This window comes from Telmatherina bonti, assembly GCF_933228915.1.
Source record: "Telmatherina bonti genome assembly, chromosome: 17".
Taxonomy (NCBI): Eukaryota; Metazoa; Chordata; class Actinopteri; order Atheriniformes; family Telmatherinidae; genus Telmatherina; species Telmatherina bonti.
Window position 1 is genome coordinate 36,800,503 of NC_136615.1, and position 24,046 is coordinate 36,824,548.

Genomic DNA, 24,046 nt, shown 5'->3' on the forward strand with positions numbered 1-24,046 from the left:
CACCAGATGCTGCTGCACAGAACTCTCATTTTATCTGGCCTAAAGGGGATGAAGAGGAGACGGAGAGAGAGGCCGCGTTGTGTTGGGGGGGTAGATGGGGTAGGGGGGGTAGGGGGTGAGTCTGGCCGTTGGCCACACCTGGGACAGATGTGCTCGGCCACCAGTTACCAGCTCAATGTGTGTGTCCCAGGCTTGGGCTGGGAGATCACCCTGGGTTTGTGCACTGTTTACTTTGGTTTGCGTTGTGTTATGGTTACGTTCCCATTTTACTTCTGTTTCTTTAATAAAGTTTACTTTACTGTTCCTGCCTCCCTTTTGGTTGCAGCTCTGAGCCGCGCTGTAACACTCTCATTGATAATATTCTATTTCAGGAGATAAAGTTCTTAGTACAGGTACAATATATGTAGATATTTCTGATCATTTTCCAAACTTTCAGTTTTCCCTAATAGAAGAAAAAATAGCTGATAAAATGACTTTCAGAAAATTCAACAAAAATACATTCAAAAACCTTGTTAAATGGTCTTCTATAGCACTTTTCTAGTCATGCAGACCACTCAAAGTGCTTTGCACTACTTTTCCCATTCACACTCACACATACCCCAATAGGCACATTGGGGGGCAGCTTGGGCTTCAGTGTCTTGCCCTAGGACACTTTGGCCTGTTAGGGGAGGCCTGGAATTGATCCCTCAGCTTTCCAGTTGAAGGAAAACTGCTCTTCCTTCTGAGCTGCAGCCGCCCCAAATGAAGAAGATCAATCCTGGGATAAAATTTATACCCAAACTGAAGTAAAGCCTGCATACCAAATATTTATTCAACTCTTTAATAAGATTTATGATAAAGTGTTCCATGTTACGGCAAAGAAAACCAGACAGAAATGAATTTCTACACCTTGGTTTACCAGTGGGAATCTAAGGAAAAAATTATATTAAATTTTGTACGAAATCCTTCTCGCCTGCATAAAATGATTTATACAAAGTATAAAAACAAATTTAATTATATTATGTAGGGATTAAGGCCCTGCGATGGATTGGCGAGCCATCCAGGGTGTTCCCCCCCTTTCGCCCAAAGCCTGCTGGGATAGGCTCCAGCTTCCCCACCACCCTTATTCGGACTAAGTGGTCAGGATGATGAATAACTGAATGAATGTTGGGATTACGTTACTGTTATTTATGTTTGTTTTTTCTCTTCTGTTCAGACGTCTTATTGGCAAAGTGGCGGTGTTGATTGAAGATTTTACTCACCTGGATGCCACTTCCCCGCAGCTGTTCAGATCAGTCTACTGAAGAGCCAGCCTACAATATTCACTTGTTGCAGGATCGGTTTGTTTTTCTCCAAGTGAAGGAGAAATTCTATTCTATTCTATTCTACAGTCATTTAGATGCTTTTATCCAAAGCGACTTCCATATGAGTGAGAACAACACAAACGGTAGAGGACGTGGTAGGAAGGTGCTGGTGGACTGTCCAGTTGGACGCAGGTCCTTACATGAAGCTCTAAAGGCTTTTTTTTGTTTACTCCCTTCCCACCCCATAATACCACCTATGTTATAATACAAAGAATTAATACCATAAAGTTGCAAAGAACTGGGCTAAGTTCTCCAACTTTCCAACAAATACAGCTATACTAAGTGTTGAAGTTCTCCTTGAAGAGCTGAGTCTTCAGCTGGGTCTTAAAAGTAGACAGGGACTCTGCAGAGCGGACAGAGTTTGGGAGATCATTCCACCATCGTGGAACAACAGAGGAAAAGAGTCTGGCTGGTGATTTAGTCCCACGTTGTGGTGGTAACACGAGGCGTCTTTCATTTTGTATTTTTGCCAAGAACTTTGGCTTCTCAGAATGAAACGGTATTGTTTTCCTACACCTACCTGCTGTCGGCTCCGTCCATGGATCCAGTCTACTACCTGCAAACCTTAACTTATTATTAAGCAGCAAAGAAAACATGTTGTCATGACAAATTTAAAGGATCTTTTAAAAACACTAAAGCAACATGGTCACCCATCAAACAGCTTCTGAACAGGAATAATGTTTCACCACAACCACCAGGACAGTTTATGGAAACAGGGAAGATCATCAGCAACCCTAATGAGATCGCATGTGGGTCCTACTATTGGAGGAAAATTTCCTGTGGTAGCCCACTTGATTATATTTCTGGTCGTTTCACCCTCTTTAGTCATTTTGATCCACCTGATTCGACTGAAATTCTGGAAATTATTGACCAGTTAAAACCATCAGCAGCAGGTAAAGACGACATCAGAGTAAAAGAGGTTAAACACCTCATTATAAAACCTCTAACTTTCATTCTGTCTCTCTCATTAGAAACTGGCGTTATGACCTTAATGGCTGAAGTTATTCTCATTCATAAAACTGATGGTCAGTGTTTTCTCCAACTATCGTCCAATCTCTGTACTTCCATGTTTTAAAAAATCCTTGAAAAATTAGTATGTACAAGAACTCTCCAGCATATTACATCAAACACTATTTTGTATAATCATCAATATGGCTTCCGGAAAAAAACACTCATCATATATGGCTCTGTTACATCTTACTGAAAACATTACCCTTGCTTTAGATATTATGAGTTGGCATCTCTCTTTATCTCTAAAATGTTTGATTCAGGGAATCAGGATATTTTATTGTCAAAACTATGCAGATATGGTTTCCATGGTAATGTCTACAAGTGGTTTAAGAGTTGTTCATAGAAGTCAATTTGTTTATTTTAGTAATAGTATGTCTAAGAAAACTGCCATGACCTGTGGAGTGGCACAAGGATCAGCACTGGGCCCTCTGTTATTTTTACTTTATGTAAATGATCTTGCAGCAGTATCGAACTCTATCACCCCTCTTATGTTTGCAGATGATACTAATCTTTTTTCCTATAAGCACTTCATAACTTTTATTACTGAAGCCAACCTGGGACTCATTGCATACTCAAAGTGGTTTCAGCTAAATAAATTGTCATAAAGAAAACAAACTATTTGATTTTTGCTGCCAAGAAAAACTTGAGAATGTTAAAACATTAATCGATGGAATGGAAATACCGAGTATACTCCATTTTTTTCTTGTGGGTATATGTTGATGAAAAGTGCTCTTGGAAAGAACATATTGATTTTATCTGTAAAAATAATGTCCAAAAATTTGGGAATTATGAGAAAAAAATGACAAATACCTTAATAGATCTGGCTTAATAAGGTGATAGTATAGATTCATATACCTAATGTACTGTAAGATTGTCTGGGCTGGCATCGGTCCCACATACTTAAACTGTTTAATTCAGAAGTGTTTCATTAGAATGGCCACTGGTTCCATCCATACTGATCCGTCTGCTATTCCATTTACCAAACTGAAAATCTTGACAGTTTATAATGTAAACATTGTAGAAACATGTACTTTTCTCTACAAACTCCAGTATTTGGGTCACACACTTCCTTATCAGTTACAACAGTATAATAACATATTCACTCCAGAATTACCATGCAATCTAAGCTTCTTCATACTTTGTCACAAAACTAGAGGTCAGTTTTCCAATAAATTCAGAGGGAAATTTATGGAACAAATCCATTAAATTGATAAATATATCACTTTCTTTATTAATGGACAAAAATAAGTTGAAAGAACATGTATTTGCTGTGGGATCTTGTTAAATTGTGTACTCCTGATATGTTTTTCTTTTATTTGTGTTATATAAGCATTTAACTTTGTTGTTGTTTCGTTATTATTGAATCTAATTTTATGCTTCAATGTATGTATTTTCTTTCCATGGTATAATTACCAACCTAATTTATTCTTATATTTAGATTATGGTGAGGTTTTCGATAAGCCCTGATTGGGTTTCCAACCTTCCCAGCACTGTAATTTATACTATTATTACTCTACACATTTTGTCCATCTTTTGAACTTTTCTTCCTTTTTCTTTATTTTGCTTTTCTACGAATGTTCGACTGCTTCTTTAAAGTGGAAATAAAATAAAAATAAAACTTCTCTGCAGCGTTTAATATCATCAACCATAAGTTATTGTTATAAAAACTGCGAGGGTATGGAGTAGATCAATCAGCCTCATCCTGGTTTAAAAGTTATGGGTCAGACAGATCACACACTGTTTTTTTCCAGTGGAAGCTTTTCTGACATCGAGGATGTGATGTGGAGTTCCCCAGGGTAGCTGTTTGGGTCCATTAGTGTTCATTGTTTTTACAAATGATCTACAGCTGGCGCTGAAAAGGTCTAAAACTATGATGTATGCTGAAGATTACACTGTTTCTTTCACTGAACCCACAACTACTGAACGGAACAAAGTCCTGAATAAAGAACTGGAAGTTGTGACTCAGTGGGTTGAAGGAAATCAACTAAATATTAACACAACATAAACAAATCATATGATAATTGGCTCAACACAAATATTCAGCTTAAATCCAAAACTAAAGGTGAAAATAAAAGACATTACCATCAAACAAGTACAAGAAACAAAACTACTTGGTATTTTTATAGATAACAAACTGACTTGGAACAAACATATTGATAAAGTTACAGAGAAAATTGGAGGAATAATCAATGCACTTAGAAGACAACATTTTTACCAACAATTGCAAAGAAGGAAATAATCCAATCATTAATCTTTTCCAACCTGAATTACTGTTCAGTTATCTGGTCCAATGCATCAGATGAAATAGTCAAGAAACTTCAAATACTTCAGAACCATGCAGCACGTGCAGTACTGAAATGTAACTACAGGTTATCATAATGCACAATCATCTAAACTGGTTATTGGTAAAGATAGACTATTGTACTCACTACTTGCTTTCATCAGGAGCATCTCAGCAGCAAAAACACCGACGATACTTTAAAAAGACCTTCAGTTCAATATAAATACACATGGGTATTGTACTAGGCATGCAGCTGGAAATAATTTTATATTACCTAAAGCTGAGACTAATGCTTAGAAGAAGACAGTATTTTTTACAGAGGAATGAATGAATGGAATCATTTACCAAAGCAACAGTAAATGGTATTACTGAGTTTAAAAACAACATTACGACAGAATCGGTTTAATAATAGATTTGCTAAATTTTCACAAGTGTATGTCTGTACATGCATGTCTATGGATATGTATTTAGGTATGTGAATATGAACATGAATTGTATTTAACAAAGAAAGAATATATGCAGGTAGCTGCTGCAAGCTAACGGGGATAAAAATAAAACATGAATCAATACCAGGGTGGGATTTGGACCAAAACGTTGGTGTTAATGGAAACGTAGCAGTCTGAACCAAATAAGATCTTTTCAGCTGTAGGACTTGCTGACGGCTCAGCCACATCATTTTTAATCTTTAACTGGGAGGAGACAGAATTTCACCAAATATGCTAGTTGTGATTAGCTGGAAAAATCATTGACGGAATAAATCAATCAATCCAAGGCAGTCAGTTTCCTGGAACCACCTACATGTGTCGCATCATCGGTTTGCATAAACAAGGTACAAAGTAGTTTCACATTTAAACCATCAGAGTCAAAGAGACTGAAAACAAACTGTACTGTAAGAGAAGGATGTCACTATGAACCCTTTCTGTGTTCCTCAGATCAGTCGCAACAACAGACAGCTGAGAAGGTTCTTATTTCCACCAAACAGATCGTATTCCAGATATATCCGGCCTTTAGAGAGAAGCTGGATGAGAGACGGTGGGGGGGGGGGGGCATGGAGCCAGAGAAAGAACAGAGGGAGACCGGGTCAGAGCCAATCCAACCCTCCAGCTAATGTCAAGGCCACTTACAGGTCATCCAACACACACACACACACACACACACACACACACACACACACACACGGTGCAGCAGCCTGAGGCAGATGTGTTTAGCTTTCCTGAAATATTAAATACAGCAGGGAGTCTGAGCTGAGAGAATGCTGCTGGAACCTGACAGGAAATCAGCAGCATTCTGTAGCTTCAGGAAGAGCTGGAAGGAAAAGATGAATTTTGTTGTAAAACTGTTGTAAAACAGGCTGGATTCACCCTGTGAGACATATCTTCTTTCCTAATAAATGTATTCCAGTCTGTGGAAGTCAGCAAAGCTCAGGAGTCACAGCGAGCTTCAGCCGGCAACGGGTCACGACTGATGGCCAGAACTATCCAGCCATGTTCAGTCAATCACAGCTTTATTTATATAGCACTTTTCACACAAAGTCAGCATCAAAGTGCTTCTCAAATAAAAAAACCAAATTGAATATTAGAGTTCGCACATCGAACCTCCGCTGAGCACGGTACAATGAGACAACAAGTGGACACATGACTGTCCACGTCAGCAAACAACTTAATTACAAAGCCGTTGTGCGGTTAATCTCCAATCACATGAAGGAGGCCTACAGGAAGGAGGTGTCCAACCTGGACAGCAGAATCAGGGTCAGGGTTAGCAGTGATGGTCTGGATGGGCAGTTCCACCAAACAGGCCCGTAGGAGAGAAGTCAGCTCAGTCATAATTTGAGCAATGTTGCATTTAGAAGAAGAGAAGGGGAAAGAAGAAGAATCTTTATAATCTGGTTTTTGAGTAAAATAAAACATCTTTTTCACAAGATCAAAGCCAAATATCTCAGTTTGCAGTGCAGTTTGTTTCTCTGTGCCTAATGGTCAATAGGGTTAGGGTTAGATGGTTCAACCCGTTCCTCCCAGGACAGGGTTAGGGTTAGATGGTTCAACCCGTTCCTCCCAGGACAGGGTTAGATGGTTCAACCCGTTCCTCCCAGGACAGGGTTAGATGGTTCAATCCGTTCCTCCCAGGACAGGGTTAGGGTTAGATGGTTCAACCCGTTCCTCCCAGGACAGGGTTAGGGTTAGATGGTTCAACCCGTTCCTCCCAGGACAGGGTTAGATGGTTCAACCCTTCCTCCCAGGACAGGGTTAGATGGTTCAACCCTTCCTCCCAGGACAGGGTTAGATGGTTCAACCCTTCCTCCCAGGACAGGGTTAGATGGTTCAACCCTTCCTCCCAGGACAGGGTTAGATGGTTCAACCCGTTCCTCCCAGGACAGGGTTAGATGGTTCAACCCGTTCCTCCCAGGACAGGGTTAGGGTTAGATGGTTCAACCCGTTCCTCCCAGGACAGGGTTAGGGTTAGATGGTTCAACCCGTTCCTCCCAGGACAGGGTTAGATGGTTCAACCCGTTCCTCCCAGGACAGGGTTAGATGGTTCAACCCGTTCCTCCCAGGACAGGGTTAGGGTTAGATGGTTCAACCCGTTCCTCCCAGGACAGGGTTAGATGGTTCAACCCTTCCTCCCAGGACAGGGTTAGATGGTTCAACCTGTTCCTCCCAGGACAGGGTTAGATGGTTCAACCCTTCCTCCCAGGACAGGGTTAGATGGTTCAACCCGTTCCTCCCAGGACAGGGTTAGATGGTTCAACCCTTCCTCCCAGGACAGGGTTAGATGGTTCAACCCTTCCTCCCAGGACAGGGTTAGATGGTTCAACCCTTCCTCCCAGGACAGGGTTAGATGGTTCAATCCTTCCTCCCAGGACAGGGTTAGATGGTTCAATCCTTCCTCCCAGGACAGGGTTAGGGTTAGATGGTTCAATCCTTCCTCCCAGGACAGGGTTAGGGTTAGATGGTTCAATCCTTCCTCCCAGGACAGGGTTAGATGGTTCAACCCTTCCTCCCAGGACAGGGTTAGGGTTAGATGGTTCAACCCTTCCTCCCAGGACAGGTACCCAAATCAGCGCCTGGGAGATTAGACCAACTGGCAGAGCCTTTTTCTCCCGTGCTTGCCTGGTAAACAGCAGAGCTGGCGAGGCGTGACACAGAAAGTGAGGAGCAGACCAGAAGAAAGGAAGCTGGGAACGGAGGCCGGGAGGCCGATGCTGACAGCAGAGACAGAGAAGTCCGAGGAGGAAGAGGAAGAAGAGAGGAAAGGACACAGAAGAACGCGACAGGATGGGGACGGGAATGGGGATTCATGGCGGAAACTACGACCGCCAGAGGGCCATGCCAGAGGGGAAACTATGACAGTGGTGGAGCAACAGAGCAGTCGGCCTCCCCAGGATGGGAAAGGAAGAGGACGCCTTCGCCAAGCACGGTAGGGGTGATGTACGCTACACCACTCCATTAAGCTAAGTCTACCCTCTCTCAGATTTGACCCATTCGGAGGACGACGACCATGGTCGCAATGCCCCGTCCTTTGCATGGCTTTAGCGAGCTGAGATGTTCAGTCGGACTTCAAGTTGTTTTTCCTTTTGGATTGCAGTGGATCCGACGCCGGGCAGGTGCAGCAGTGGTCGCAGCCAGCCAAGCACCCACCCAAAAAGTGGCAGAGGGGGTCCCCAGGCTGGGCTTTGCTGGTCCGGGCCATCTGGACCGGCCACCCAGGGCAGACACAGCATGGGCCCCAGGGCCCCAAGAGCCCGAAAGCTATCCCCCCCACCCCCGCAGGCAGAGGGTACAGCCCACACCAATGGAGACCCAGACCACCAACAAGCGTCCACCAGGCCGCTCCCCGGGCACAAAGACCCCCCTCTCCTGTTCAAGTTTACAAAGAACGGGAAAATCCACAAAGAAAATCCCAGGAAGCAGGTTGTTGCAGTAGGAGCACAACTTTGGCTGGAAAGATCTGGTGGTCCTGACAAGGAGGACGACACATTTATAGGTTGCTATGGTTACATAGATGCTTTTCCTCCACAGAACAGCTTAATGCTAAAAGCAAAGTCATGTACCTACAAGAATATCCACCATATCAGGATCTGTAACATGAGCTCAACCCTTTGTCTTGTGACTTAAATCACAGCTTCGGTCTTTCTGGTTCATCTGCTGGAGACCAGACATGGTCTCTGATGATGGAAAACTAAATGCTGAGAGACAAGCAGGAAAGTACTCACTGGACTGGGGCATCATGGAGGTGTACACCTTCGGGTCAATGGTTCCCATGGGTGGAGGCAGTAGTGGGTTGGTGAAGCTTCGTAGCGGGTGGGTGGGACGCACACAGGCTGTGGGAATGGTCCGATTGCTTCCCACCTGGACCTCTTCAGTGCTAACAGGAGCAGCTGGCGCTCCTGGGACTGGGCCAACTGGGGACACGTGATCTCTGGGGGGAGCCGAGACACCAGGGAGGATGGGAGCAGTCTGCTGAGGAGGCGGCTGCTGCTGGAGGAGAGGATTGGTGGAGCCATCTGAGGGCAGAGCTGAGGAGGAGATGGAGGGATGAGATGGGAAGAGCAAAAGACAAACAAATCACCGCATCATTCGTAAGACATAGAAGCAGAAAACCAACAACATCTCCTTAAAGTCTAAATCTACCCCGACAGCCCCCCCTCCCCTTCCTCTGGATTTGTCACTGTGAAAATCAATCACAGTCAGTCTTCCCTCATTTCTAGCGACATTCTCCGTCTTGTTATCTCCTGGACCACTGCTCCCTCGCCAGTTCCCCCTACTAACAGTCAGCCCAGTTGGTCCAGAGGAAATAGAATTATGTGGCAAACAGGTGACTGAGGTTCAATTCCCTCTGCCTCCCACCAAAGGCTACAAGCCTGCTTGAACCTCTGGGGTTTTAAACATCCTGATCTATGTTGTGTTTGGGTCCACATCATCTCTGTTCCACATGAACGCATGGAGGAGTTTCTTGTGGTCTTTCAGCTGACCTAAATGTTTCAGTCTGTTATTCCTGAGTTGGAAACTGATTTTACTGGAGCTTTGATGAGACTGGTGAAAGTCTGATATGGGTCTATCAAAACTCCTAGACCTGGTTCGTGGTTTTTATAAGTTATGGGTCTCCAGGTCTTTCCCAAAGACCGTATATAGAGATGAGCGGAGCATCTGTGACGTCACCTGTAGGTTTCTGAAGAGCTGAATTGAAGCTTGGTGGGCGGTTCCTACCATCACCATCTTGGCAGGGGCATGCGTGTCGTCTCGCCCGGAAAATACAAATATGGGCAAAGAGGTGGAGCTGAGAGGGGGGCTGTGAGCGTCATGGTGGATGATTGACATCGAGCGAACTGTAAGCTTTCTGTAGCTAATAGCTAACTGAGCTAACCTGGAGATAACAGGAGCTAACCAGCTAACGGAGGTAAGCAGGCTAAAGCTAAGTCACGTTGTTAACCGGCTAAAAACCGTGGTTGTTCTACGTTCTTCTTACTTGAAGCGGGAGATCGGGTACCTGTCAATCAAAAGGACACGCCCCTAAATGTATTGAGATTAAATTACTTTTGAACGGGCGAATTAGAAAAAAAATTCACTCCCCCCACAATTGTGATAAAGGTAAACCTGACCTATTAAACCGAAAATTGATTTTTGAATCAGGCTGTAAACATGTTTATTTCTGCTGTAAACATGTTTATATCTGCTGTAAACATGTTTATTCCTGCTGTAAACATGTTTTTTCCAGTTGTAAACATGTTTATTTTAGCTGTAAACATGTTTATATCTGCTGTAAACATGTTTATTCCTGCTTTAAACGTGTTTATTTCAGTTGTAAACATTTTTATTTCTGCTATAAATATGTTTATATATGCTGTAAACATGTATATTTCTGCTGTAAACATGTTTATTTCTGCCATAAACATGTTTATTTCTGTCGTAAACGTGTTTATTTCTGCAGTAAACATGTTTATATCTGCTGTATACATGTTTATTCCTGCTGTAAACGTGTTTATTCCAGTTGTAAACATGTTTATTTCTGGTGTAAGCATGTTTATTCCTGCTGTAAACATGTTTTTATCTGCTGTAAACATGTTTATTCCTGCTGTAAGCGTGTTTATTCCAGTTGTAAACATGTTTATTCCTGCTGTTAACATGTTCATTCATGCTGTAAGCATGTTTATTCCTGCTGTAAACGTGTTTATTCCTGCTGTAAACATGTTTATTTCTGCTGTAAACGTGTTTATTTCTGTCATAAGCATGTTTTTTTCTGTCGTAAACGTGTTTATTTGTCGTAAACGTGTTTATTCCTGCCGTAAACATGTTTATATATGCTGTAAACATGTTTATTCCTGTTGGTAACGTGTTTATTTCTACTGTAAACATGTTTATTTCTGCTGTGAAGTTGGTCTTTTTAACATGGGAGTCTACGGGGATTCACTCTGTTTTGGAGCCCCTCGTGGACGATGGGAGGAACAGCAGTTTTATGCACTTCTACGTAGGCTTCACTTCATTTGGAGTTTACCAACGCTGACCCTCTTCTTTTTATTACCAAAGAGAATTTCAGTTTTATCTGGTGTTACGACCCAGACTCTGCCAGGGCAATTGAGCCGCACAAAAGAATAACTTGTGGCCAGGTGTACATGTGGACCAAGACAGATTTATTGTCCAAGGGGGAAGACAAGGCAAGAATAGGCCAGGAATGGCCTCAAAATAGCCAAACCAAAAGCAAAACAAGCCCGTAAAGTGGTTATCGAACAAAATACCGCACTGGTTTAACTATTCCAAAACAAAAACTAACAGACATAACAGGACTGGATTTTATACAAAGCCAAAAAGTCCTTCCAGAACTACAACAGGTTAGAGCCACAACACAGGCTGAGGGCAGACCACTACTGAGCCAGTGGTAGCCCTTGAATGAAAGACTCCTGGTGTCTTTTAAGTCCTGGTGATTAGTGGAGTCAGCTGAGTCCGGAGTTCCAATTATCCAATGGGCAGGGTGGAGATGAGCAGGTGACATGAAGGACCAATCCCAGCCAGGAGGCAGCAATCAGAGTTGTTTTTGAGCAGGAATCCCAGCTGAAGGTTCAGAATTGGTAAACTGAAAAGTAATACAGGCAGCCGTAACACTGGTAACTGTAGAAAATTCTCGGATCCAGCAGATTAAAGCCGGAGTAGGTAATATTGGGGAGTTAGCAAAATGTGAAAGCGGCGCCCTGTCTTGGCTCCTCCCCTTCTGGTTTTACTCCTTGCATGATCCAAAGCTTTCATCTTACCTCCGCAAAGGAGGTTATATATTTACTGGGGTTTATCTGTTTGTGTTCAAGAAAACTCAAAAAGTTAGGGACTGATTCTAATTAAATTTTAGGGAGTTGGAAATGTGAAAAGAAAGAACTGGTTTAATTTTGATCATGATCCGGATCACCGTTTGGATCCAGGAACTTTTTAAAGGCCTTAACGGAGGTTAACGCTCTCTAAGTCCTTTTCTAGTTCGCAGCTTTTTCCACCAACAATTTTCTCTTTCTCAGCTGTTTAGCAGGAGGAGGCAAATAAACCGAGCCGGATCGGGAAATCCTTCCTGCATTTTTTCAGCCATGTTTGCCTTCCGAGTTTCTTCTTCACTACTTTGTATTTTCATCCTAACACGCTGTTTATATGCAGGGTGTGGCTATCAGGTATGAGCTGCTGGAGGGGGAGGAGGGGAGCCGGGAGAAGAAGCTTACGAAATTTAAGAAATGAACAACTTCATTTGGGTTGGAACGTTTGGATTGGTCAGAGTTTTTACAGATTTACAGTAAACTGAGGGGTCTAACTATATTTCTTATTGTTTATGATTACAGAATGTATAGACTACTATCAGGACGAGGAACCACTTCACCCAGAGGAACATGTCTCTGAGCAAGAATTCCTACCCCAGCTTTAATTTGCTCCAAACACAGTAAATGCATTGGACTGCAGTCGTCTGGTGACAAAGACACATACAGTTGTGTATCGTCTGCATAACTGTGATTATTGATGTTAAAGTCCTGTATTATTTGTCCCAAAGAGAGCAGATACCATTTGAACAGAAGAGGTCCATGGACTGACCTCTGAAGGACTCCACAGCTTATGACTACTCTCTCAGATTCATAGCTGTGATGAAGTCAGAAGCCTGATGGAAATTAATCAAGATTTCCACTTTCTGATGCTACCGCCACCAAGTGGCGAGAAACAGCATTGCAACTGAGCTTCTCATGAATGAATCATACTTCTTGGGTCGAAGTGATAGTGTTCTGAGGCCCTGATGGCTCACATGTGTAAAATAGTTTTCACTGCCTTTTAGATTGTACTTAAGGCCCAAGCATGGGTCTCGGCACCATGGTTAAGGGTGTTTTCATGTCAGGATAGTCCCCTACTCGATCTGATTGAGAACGTTGCTTGGTTGTAGGGGGGAGACCTGCGTTTGTAGGAGCGAGTCCGCTTCTTTGGTTCGAATCAGGTGTGTTCACATTTCCCCAAACGAAGCGGCTTTCCAGGCAAACGGAGTCGGATTCGGATCAAAAAGGCCGATGTGAATGTACTCTAAGACTCAGTTTAATAAAAACGCAGCCTTGCAGTACCTGGAGTGTATCCTCTGTCCACAGTCAGGCTGGAGAAAGGCATGGACCTCAGGCTGAACTTGCTGTGAGTGAAACCACAGGAAGGTGAAGGAAGAATTCCAGGATACTGAGAGGAATCCAAAGCAGGAACCGGGATGGCGCTGACCACCGCTGAAACAGAGAGCAGTCGGTAAACCAGCTGTTTTAACACTAGCGCTGAAACAGACACAGATCCATCGACTATATCGTCGTCACCCTGGAGTCCCAGGAAGCTAGATGCTGGAGAAGCATCCACCACCCCCCCCCCCCCCCCCCCCCCCCCCTTCAACTCGGAGCCAATCAGCTAGGCATCGATTAACCTGGAAAAGTTAGGGTGTGTCCTTTCCACTGACATGTGGTGCGGGTTTTTAGCTGGCCAATAGGGAGTGTAGCTCACTGACACGGACTCTACTGCCTCAGGCACTAAACACACACACACACACACACACACACACACACATCTTCAGGCACGTTCAGAAGGTAAAAGGCATCTCTCACCACTAGTATATGTGTGTTCATGTATGTCCTTTATGTCTTTTTCATTCTTCAGTCATTCTGTATGTGAGTCCTCATCCGTTTGGTGTGTGTATCCGAATGCTGCCGCTACACCAAACACACACACGCTTTCTAGTGAGTACGGACCCCATCCAGATTCCTCAATCATCAAGGCTGCAACCACAAACCTCCGATGGAGGTTTTCCTTCCTGGTTCTGGTCCTGATGGAGGTTTTCCTCCCTGGTTCTGGTCCTGTGGAGGTTTTCCTCCCTGGTTCTGGTCCTGTGGAGGTTTTCCTCCCTGGTTCTGGTCCTGTGGAGGTTTTCCTCCATCAGGACCAGAACCAGGTAACCATGGAAACATGTGAGCAGAGGAAACCTACGTGTGTTACTCGGCTGCGAGTCCATGGGGATCATCATCTTGCCTCTGGTTCCCCTCCTGGTGGCCAGGGAGCGGTCCAGCGTGGAGATACCGCTGGAAGCCTCGTCAGCGTCGGCTCCTGCAACGTTCCCAATCAGGAATTCAAGACGTTTATTAATTGATATGAATGAAGTCAGAAAATGTGGAACTGAATGAAAAACAAGGGAAATAGTTTTGAAGACAGATTCTGTAAAAAGAGCAATGAAAGGAATTATCTGATGACACAGGCTGATGAAAGGGAGGGGGGGCGGTGACCTTGTACCTGAGTGGCTGCTTTTGCTTCCCATTTGGCTCTCTGATTGGCTGTGTGCCACCTGGGGCAGGTCCTGGCAGGACTGGATGGGTGAATCTCGTCCAGAGGGGGCGACACTGGGAGCTTTCTCCATGTTTTTCATCTCCATCTCCTCGTGGTGGATCCAGAGGTCGGGGGGTCGCAGGTCCTTCTGGCTGCCCTTCCTCTTGCTGGCGCTGCTCGCTCTCTTCCTGCACACAGGAGGGGGGTGGGGTGGGTGGGGGGGGGCGGGGGGGGGGTTACCGAACAACAACCAGGAAACAAAGTGCTGTGGAGGAACCGCTGGACTATAAAACGTAGACACAGAGTCGATGAAACTGTTGGACATCATGTCAGAAAGTGGATACTGAAGAGGTACACTGCTGCACGGCATTCTGGGAGTTCTGTCGGGGTCTAATGGAGAGGAGAACACGCTGCTGGACATGCTAACTGGACATGCTAACTGGACATGCTAACTGGGGGTGTGGTGAGGATGAGGAGGGTCTCACTTCCTTTGCCGCGCCGAGGAGCGGCGGGTGCAGATGAGCGCCAAGACGACCACCACCACCACGCTGACAGCGCCCACGGACACCACGATGACCACCAGGAGGTTGCTGTTTCTCTGTGGTGTGACGCTGCCGTGAGGGGGACGCATCTGACCAATGGGAGACTCTGGAAGACACCAGGGACAAGTCAAGCTCTGGACAGGAAAGACACTTTGGACATGTGGCGTTTCTGTCCAGAAGCAGGACATCGTATACTAGACGCTCGTTGTCCTGAAACCCCCACATTAACATTCATAAATGGACCGGAGACAGGAAACAGGAGACAGGAGAGAAGGACAGAACGCGTGCAGGTCAGCTGTCCACATGTTCACCTGCAGGTTAGTCAGCCAATCACATCGCACCAAATATCCAACTCAATCGTGATTGGTTAATTCAAGGTTTGGACGTAAACAGTTAGATCATACATAGAACCAGGAATGGGACATAAGAGGACAGGACCGGGACACACGAGGACAGGACCGGGACATATGAGGACCGGACCAGGACACACGAGGACAGGACCGGGACATATGAGGACCGGACCAGGACACACGAGGACAGGACCGGGACATATGAGGACAGGACTGGGACATATGAGGACAGGACCGGGACATGAGAGGACAGGACCACGACATAAGAGGACAGAACCAGGACATATGAGGACAGGACCAGGACATGAGAGGACTGGACCGGGACATAAGAGGACAGGACCAGGACATATGAGGACAGGACCGGGACATAAGAGGACTGGACCGGGACATATGAGGACAGGACCGGGACATAAGAGGACAGGACCACGACATATGAGGACAGGACCAGGACATATGAGGACAGGACCACGACATATGAGGACAGGACCACGACATATGAGGACAGGACCAGGACATATGAGGACAGGACCGGGACATGAGAGGACTGGACCGGGACATAAGAGGACAGGACCAGGACATATGAGGACAGGACCGGGACATAAGAGGACTGGACCGGGACATATGAGGACAGGACCGGGACATAAGAGGACAGGACCACGACATATGAGGACAGGACCAGGACATATGAGGACAGGACCACGACATATGAGGACAGGACCAGGACATATGAGGACAGGACCAGGACATATGAGGACAGGACCGGGACATATGAGGACAGGACCGGGACATAAGAGGACTGGACCGGGACATATGAGGACAGGACCGGGACATAAGAGGACAGGACCGGGACATATGAGGACAGGACCGGGACATAAGAGGACAGGACCGGGACATAAGAGGACAGGACCGGGACATATGAGGACAGGACCGGGACATATGAGGACAGGACCGGGACATGAGAGGACTTGACCAGGACATATGAGGACAGAACCGGGACATGAGAAGACTGGACCGGGACATGAGAGGACAGGGCCGGGACATATGAGGATGGTTCTGGAGACAGAAGACGGATCTGGAGACAGAAGACGGATCTGGAGACAGAAGACGGTTCTGGAGACAGAAGACGGTTCTGAAGACAGAAGACGGATCTGGAGACAGAAGACGGTTCTGGAAACAGAAGAAGGTTCTGGAGACAGAAGACGGTTCTGAAGACAGAAGAAGGTTCTGGAGACAGAAGACGGTTCTGGAGACAGAAGACGGATCTGGAGACAGAAGACGGTTCTGGAGACAGAAGACGGTTCTGGAGACAGAAGAAGGTTCTGGAGACAGAAGATGGATTTGGAGACAGAAGACGGTTCTGGAGACAGAAGACGGATCTGGAGACAGAAGACGGATCTGGAGACAGAAGACGGTTCTGGAGACAGAAGACGGATTTGGAGACAGAAGACGGATCTGGAGACAGAAGACGGTTCTGGAGACAGAAGACGGATCTGGAGACAGAAGACGGATCTGGAGACAGAAGACGGTTCTGGAGACAGAAGAGGGATCTGGAGACAGAAGACGGTTCTGGAGACAGAAGACGGTTCTGGAGACAGAAGACGGATCTGGAGACAGAAGACGGTTCTGGAGACAGAAGACGGATCTGGAGACAGAAGACGGATCTGGAGACAGAAGACGGTTCTGGAGACAGAAGACGGATCTGGAGACAGAAGACGGATCTGGAGACAGAAGACGGTTCTGGAGACAGAAGACGGTTCTGAAGACAGAAGACGGATCTGGAGACAGAAGACGGTTCTGGAGACAGAAGAAGGTTCTGGAGACAGAAGACGGATCTGGAGACAGAAGACGGTTCTGGAGACAGAAGACGGATCTAGAGACAGAAGACGGTTCTGGAGACAGAAGACGGTTCTGGAGACAGAAGACGGTTCTGGAGACAGAAGACGGATCTGGAGACAGAAGACGGTTCTGGAGACAGAAGACGGATTTGGAGACAGAAGACGGATTTGGAGACAGAAGACGGTTCTGGAGACAGAAGACGGATCTAGAGACAGAAGACGGTTCTGGAGACAGAAGACGGATCTAGAGACAGAAGACGGTTCTGGAGACAGAAGACGGTTCTGGAGACAGAAGACGGATCTAGAGACAGAAGACGGATCTAGAGACAGAAGACGGATCTGGAGACAGAAGACGGTTCTGGAGACAGAAGACGGATCTAGAGACAGAAGACGGTTCTGGAGACAGAAGAGGGATCTGGAGACAGAAGACGGTTCTGGAGACAGAAGACGGATCTAGAGACAGAAGACGGATCTGGAGACAGAAGACGGATCTGGAGACAGAAGACGGATCTAGAGACAGAAGACGGTTCTGGAGACAGAAGACGGATCTAGAGACAGAAGACGGATCTAGAGACAGAAGACGGATCTGGAGACAGAAGACGGTTCTGGAGACAGAAGACGGTTCTGGAGACAGAAGAGGGATCTGGAGACAGAAGACGGTTCTGGAGACAGAAGACGGATCTGGAGACAGAAGACGGTTCTGGAGACAGAAGAGGGATCTGGAGACAGAAGACGGTTCTGGAGACAGAAGACGGTTCTGGAGACAGAAGACGGTTCTGGAGACAGAAGACGGATCTAGAGACAGAAGACGGTTCTGGAGACAGAAGAGGGATCTGGAGACAGAAGACGGTTCTGGAGACAGAAGACGGTTCTGGAGACAGAAGACGGATCTAGAGACAGAAGACGGTTCTGGAGACAGAAGAGGGATCTGGAGACAGAAGACGGTTCTGGAGACAGAAGAAGGTTCTGGAGACAGAAGACGGATCTGGAGACAGAAGACGGTTCTGGAGACAGAAGAGGGATCTGGAGACAGAAGACGGTTCTGGAGACAGAAGACGGATCTGGAGACAGAAGACGGTTCTGGAGACAGAAGAGGGATCTGGAGACAGAAGACGGTTCTGGAGACAGAAGACGGTTCTGGAGACAGAAGACGGTTCTGGAGACAGAAGACGGATCTAGAGACAGAAGACGGTTCTGGAGACAGAAGAGGGATCTGGAGACAGAAGACGGTTCTGGAGACAGAAGAGGGATCTGGAGACAGAAGACGGTTCTGGAGACAGAAGACGGTTCTGGAGACAGAAGACGGATCTAGAGACAGAAGACGGTTCTGGAGACAGAAGACGGATCTGGAGACGCGGCTGAAGGACAGAAGGATGAAACGTCCAGTCAGGACTTTAACATAAAAACCGTCTAAAGGTTCTTGGAGCATTTTTACGTTCTGGATTTGTGTTCTGTCTCCAGTTCTTGTCCTGATCCTGTAAATGTTTTATTTTCCACTTCAGTGTTTGAAGAAGAAAATTATTCAGCTTTCTGAAAACGATCCTTCTGGAAGTACGAAGTCCTGAAGGATGATCCTTTTCTCCCGGTTTTCCCACATCATCCCGTTACTGTCTAACCCCAAACGGCATGCTGGGAAGACGGGGATTTGTCCCCGTCTAATGGGTGGAATTTCATTTTCCTGACGCGGCGCCAGCAGACTGTAAATCAGCCATTCAGGCCACTTCAGATGGAGCAGCGATTAGAGACCAGCACTGACAGCTGGAGATGCTGCAGAGTCACACACCAGCTCCGTTCACACACTCTTCTAGTTTGCAGCAAACTAATTTGTGTGAAGGTGGAGTACCGTTCATACTGCTCCGGTCAATCAGGTTGGTGTCAGACGGCCAGAAGGCGTGCTCCCCCCCACGACCTGCAGGCGACAGAAACAGAGCAGGTCAGAGCCGCGTGGTCGATGGAGGAGCGACACGTTGGATAAAACGTAAATAAAAACAGAATGCAATGATTCTCTAAACTCATCAGGACACGTTTTATTCCAAGTAAAACATAAACAACATGTTCAATTTTATTATTTCATAGAAAAGCTGAGCTCAGAAAACCAAAAGGAATCTCTGTATGTTGGGACCAGGCTGGTAATCTTCTGCATTATAACATGATTCTCTACTGGAAACCAGTGCATGGACCCAGGAAGCTTCCAGAAACCAGTGTGAACCCAGTTCAGGCTGAAATCCACACCTGCAGGTTAAAGCTCCATCATATGTGAAGAGGATCCAGAAACACGCCGTCTTCTCTGGACCAAAGCTCATTTAAAATGTTCTGAGTGGAAACCTGGATGAAGATGTGGAATAGTTTGTGGACAGCATGGACGGCGTGTCCTGCAGACTAAAGAGGAGAGGGAGCATCCAGCTTGTTATCAGCCTGCATCTCTGATGGGATGGGGTTGCATTAGTGCCGATGGCGTGGGCAGCTTCCACATCTGGGAAGCTCCATCAATGCTGAAACATCTGCTCCCATCCAGACAACGTCTCTTTCAGGGAAGACCTTGCACCATGCTGGACCACATCCTGATGGTGGAACAGGAGAACTGGTCCTGCAGGACCACATCCTGATGGTGGAACAGGAGAACTGGTCCAGCAGGACCACATCCTGATGGTGGAACAGGAGAACTGGTCCAGCAGGACCACATCCTGATGGTGGAACAGGAGAACTGGTCCAGCAGAACCACGCTGGACCGCATCCTGCATCAGACCAGCAGCTGCTTCTAGCTTCAGAGAGATTTCCCATCAGATGATGAAATGTCTGTTTCACCATCTGACCTGCTGTTTATCAGGTTCATGAATCACTGTTTTATGTTTTCATTTATATTTTACACAATAACATTCCAACTTGTTTTAAGTGTGTTTTGTCTTTACTGATTTCTGCTCTGTAATTACATTTCTACTGAATTCTTTTTCATTTTATTATGTTTTATTTTCCAGTTTTGTCAAGTCAGAGTCGGATCATAACGTAGATCATGTAAACATCTCAGCTGTTGTCCAATCAGAACCGTCACACTTCAGGTGTCTGAGATCTGATGGCAGTGCTGGTTTAATAGGCCTTCCTGTCCTCCTGCAGCGTAACACAGCTCCGTGCTCTTAAACATGAATGTCAGCTGCTGCTTGTGCAGGTGGCGGCCAGAGGAATACGCCGCTGACAGAATAATGAAAAACAATCAGCAGCGTGTATAGCAGCCTTATAGCAGCCGTATAGCAGCCTTATAGCAGCCTTGTAGCAGCCTTGTAGCAGCCGTATAGCAGCCTTATAGCAGCCTTGTAGCAGCCTTGTAGCAGCCGTATAGCAGCCTTATAGCAGCCTTGTAGCAGCCTTGTAGCAGCCGTATAGCAGCCGTATAGCAGCCGTATAGCAGCCGTACAGCAGCCTTATAGCAGCCGTATAGCAGCCGTAGAGCAGCCGTACAGCAGCCTTATAGCAGCCGTATAGCAGCCGTACAGCAGCCTTATAGCAGCCGTATAGCAGCCTTATAGCAGCCGTATAGCAGCCTTGTAGCAGCCGTATAGCAGCCGTATAGCAGCCGTATAGCAGCCGTATAGCAGCCGTACAGCAGCCTTATAGCAGCCGTATAGCAGCCGTATAGCAGCCGTACAGCAGCCTTATAGCAGCCGTATAGCAGCCGTACAGCAGCCTTATAGCAGCCGTATAGCAGCCTTATAGCAGCCGTATAGCAGCCGTATAGCAGCCGTACAGCAGCCTTATAGCAGCCGTATAGCAGCCGTACAGCAGCCTTATAGCAGCCGTATAGCAGCCGTACAGCAGCCTTATAGCAGCCGTATAGCAGCCGTACAGCAGCCTTATAGCAGCCGTATAGCAGCCGTACAGCAGCCTTATAGCAGCCGTATAGCAGCCGTATAGCAGCCGTACAGCAGCCTTATAGCAGCCGTATAGCAGCCGTACAGCAGCCTTATAGCAGCCGTATAGCAGCCGTACAGCAGCCTTATAGCAGCCGTATAGCAGCCGTACAGCAGCCTTATAGCAGCCGTATAGCAGCCGTACAGCAGCCTTATAGCAGCCGTATAGCAGCCTTATAGCAGCCGTATAGCAGCCGTATAGCAGCCGTACAGCAGCCTTATAGCAGCCGTATAGCAGCCTTATAGCAGCCTTGTAGCAGCCGTATAGCAGCCGTATAGCAGCCGTACAGCAGTCTTATAGCAGCCGTACAGCAGCCTTATAGCAGCCGTACAGCAGCCTTATAGCAGCCGTACAGCAGCCGTATAGCAGCCGTACAGCAGCCGTACAGCAGCCTTGTAGCAGCCGTATAGCAGCCGTATAGCAGCCGTACAGCAGCCTTATAGCAGCCGTACAGCAGCCGTACAGCAGCCTTATAGCAGCCGTACAGCAGCCGTACAGCAGCCTTATAGCAGCCGTACAGCAGCCGTATAGCAGCCTTGTAGCAGCCGTATAGCAGCCGTACAGCAGCCTTATAGCAGCCGTATAGCAGCCGTATAGCAGCCGTACAGCAGCCTTATAGCAGCCGTATAGCAGCCTTATAGCAGCCGTAGAGCAGCCGTACAGCAGCCTTATAGCAGCCTTATAGCAGCCGTACAGCAGCCTTATAGCAGCTGTATAGCAGCCATATAGCAGCCATATAGCAGCCTTATAGCAGCCGTATAGCAACCGTACAGCAGCCTTATAGCAGCCGTATAGCAACCGTATAGCAGCCGTAGAGCAGCCGTACAGCAGCCTTATAGCAGCCGTATAGCAGCCATATAGCAGCCTTATAGCAGCCGTATAGCAACCGTACAGCAGCCTTATAGCAGCCGTATAGCAACCGTATAGCAACCGTATAGCAACCGTACAGCAGCCTTATAGCAGCCGTATAGCAACCGTATAGCAGCCGTAGAGCAGCCGTACAGCAGCCTTATAGCAGCCGTATAGCAGCCATATAGCAGCCTTATAGCAGCCGTATAGCAACCGTATAGCAGCCTTATAGCAACCGTATAGCAACCGTATAGCAGCCGTATAGCAACCGTATAGCAGCCGTATAGCAACCGTATAGCAGCCGTATAGCAACCGTACAGCAGCCTTATAGCAGCCGTATAGCAGCCATATAGCAGCCTTATAGCAGCCGTATAGCAACCGTACAGCAGCCTTATAGCAACCGTATAGCAACCGTATAGCAGCCGTATAGCAGCCGTATAGCAACCGTACAGCAGCCTTATAGCAACCGTATAGCAACCGTATAGCAGCCGTATAGCAACCGTATAGCAGCCGTATAGCAGCCGTATAGCAGCCGTATAGCAACCGTACAGCAGCCTTATAGCAGCCGTATAGCAGCCGGATAACGATCCTTCTTTAGTATTTGGGAAAATGAAGGAGGAAAATCTCGATGTAATTTCTCCTTTCCACAGATATACAGGAGCAGCTCTGTTGACCTCTGAGGCTTTGGATGGAGCTGTCAGACAGTCCCCAGCAGGAGGTCAGAAACCTGCAGCTCTGTTCCGCTCTCTGATATGTGACTAAAATCTGTTTCTCTTCCTTTGACGTGGCCGGAGGAATTTGTTTGTCCTGCCCAACGTCTGGTGACATGAAACGGCAGCAGCAGCCATTTCCCTGCTGGTCTGACGTGTTATTATCGGTCTGATAAGATTCACAGAACGCCATGGAAACACAACTTCTCTCTTCGACTGGAACATTGTTGTCATTTTCCTTCTGACAACTCCGGAGGTTTAGACGGACGTCCAGGTGTTCTGACCTTCTGCTCCGAGGTTTGGATAAAACTGACCTGAGCTGCAGGCGCAGAACTACCAAATGCAACAAAAAACCGCCTGCATGTGTTCAGATCCAGTTTCAGTCCGGTAACCCTCCATCGTACCACCCTGCCTCTGCCTCTGACCATGAAGACCACATTGTGTACGAGTTAAACCCATTGTCGGGCTTTCTGGAGTGAAACGGCTCAGCTGTCAGGTCAGAGAACTACAGGATCATTCTTCTGAGATCTAACAGCATGCAGACATGCACGTTAACGCCAGCCATGACTGAGGTTTGCATCTCAGATGCGACGCAGACATGATCTGATGCAAAGCCACGAAATAAAGAGACGGCTCAGAGAAGGATTTCAAACCTTTGAAGTCAGTTTCAACATCAGCTGTTAAAGGAAAAAATGGGAAATAAGTCCCACCTTGATCATTGGCCATCTTGTCTGGATGCTCCACTGAAACAGAAAGCATGAGAATGTCTGACCTCAGAGGGGGATTCATTTACATTTCACACACACACACACACACACACACACACGTGTGGGACACACCTTTGACCGTCTTGAAGGGGATTGGCTCAGACAGTGGCCCCACTCCTTTGGCATTTTTGGCCTGGATCCTGAAGTAATAAACAGTGTCAAGGTTCAGGTCCACCACCTGGTGTGTGAGCCGGTCGCCACTGACGGCCTCCATCAGCCAGTCGTCAATGGGGATGTTCTTGTCCAGGGTGTAATACAGGATGTAACCTGCAGGGACACACGTGTTTATTTCTCAGTACAGACGGACGTCAAGGCGAACATGTGACCAATGTTTCAGGCGTGGTTGAGGTCCGTCTGTCCGTCTGTAATGCCTGCAGGGTGTGTTTAATTCATCCTTCAGAACGCTGAGCTCGTTAGAATAGGAGTCTCCACGTGGTCAATGAGAGGTGGGGGGTTGTGGAGGGACGTCTCAGGGGGGCTAGAAGAGAGGGAAGAGAGGGGGAGGGATCTGGGCTAAGTGTGTGTGTGTGTGTTGGTGTGTGTGTGTAGAGTGGAGTATGTGATGGGGGTGTGTGTGTGTGTGTGTGTGTGTGTGTGTGTGTGTGTGTGTAGAGTGGAGTATGTGATGGGGTGTGTGTGTGTGTGTGTGTAGAGTGGAGTATGT

The 24,046-nt window shown here is 46.7% G+C and overlaps 1 protein-coding gene across 1 annotated transcript in view; it reads right to left on the minus strand.

Annotated features, from left to right (window-relative positions):
• Window positions 1–24,046, minus strand: part of dcc (DCC netrin 1 receptor) — a gene marked incomplete at both ends in the record, with an annotated part of 355,940 nt that overhangs the window by 18,607 nt on the left and 313,287 nt on the right. Inside the window, 8 exons of the mRNA XM_079256415.1 lie at window positions 8,846–9,148; window positions 13,199–13,348; window positions 14,094–14,210; window positions 14,394–14,614; window positions 14,912–15,074; window positions 18,997–19,062; window positions 23,326–23,358; window positions 23,455–23,649. Coding sequence (XP_079112541.1) covers window positions 8,846–9,148; window positions 13,199–13,348; window positions 14,094–14,210; window positions 14,394–14,614; window positions 14,912–15,074; window positions 18,997–19,062; window positions 23,326–23,358; window positions 23,455–23,649 — 1,248 coding nt within the window. The remainder of the gene's footprint in view (window positions 1–8,845; window positions 9,149–13,198; window positions 13,349–14,093; window positions 14,211–14,393; window positions 14,615–14,911; window positions 15,075–18,996; window positions 19,063–23,325; window positions 23,359–23,454; window positions 23,650–24,046) is intronic.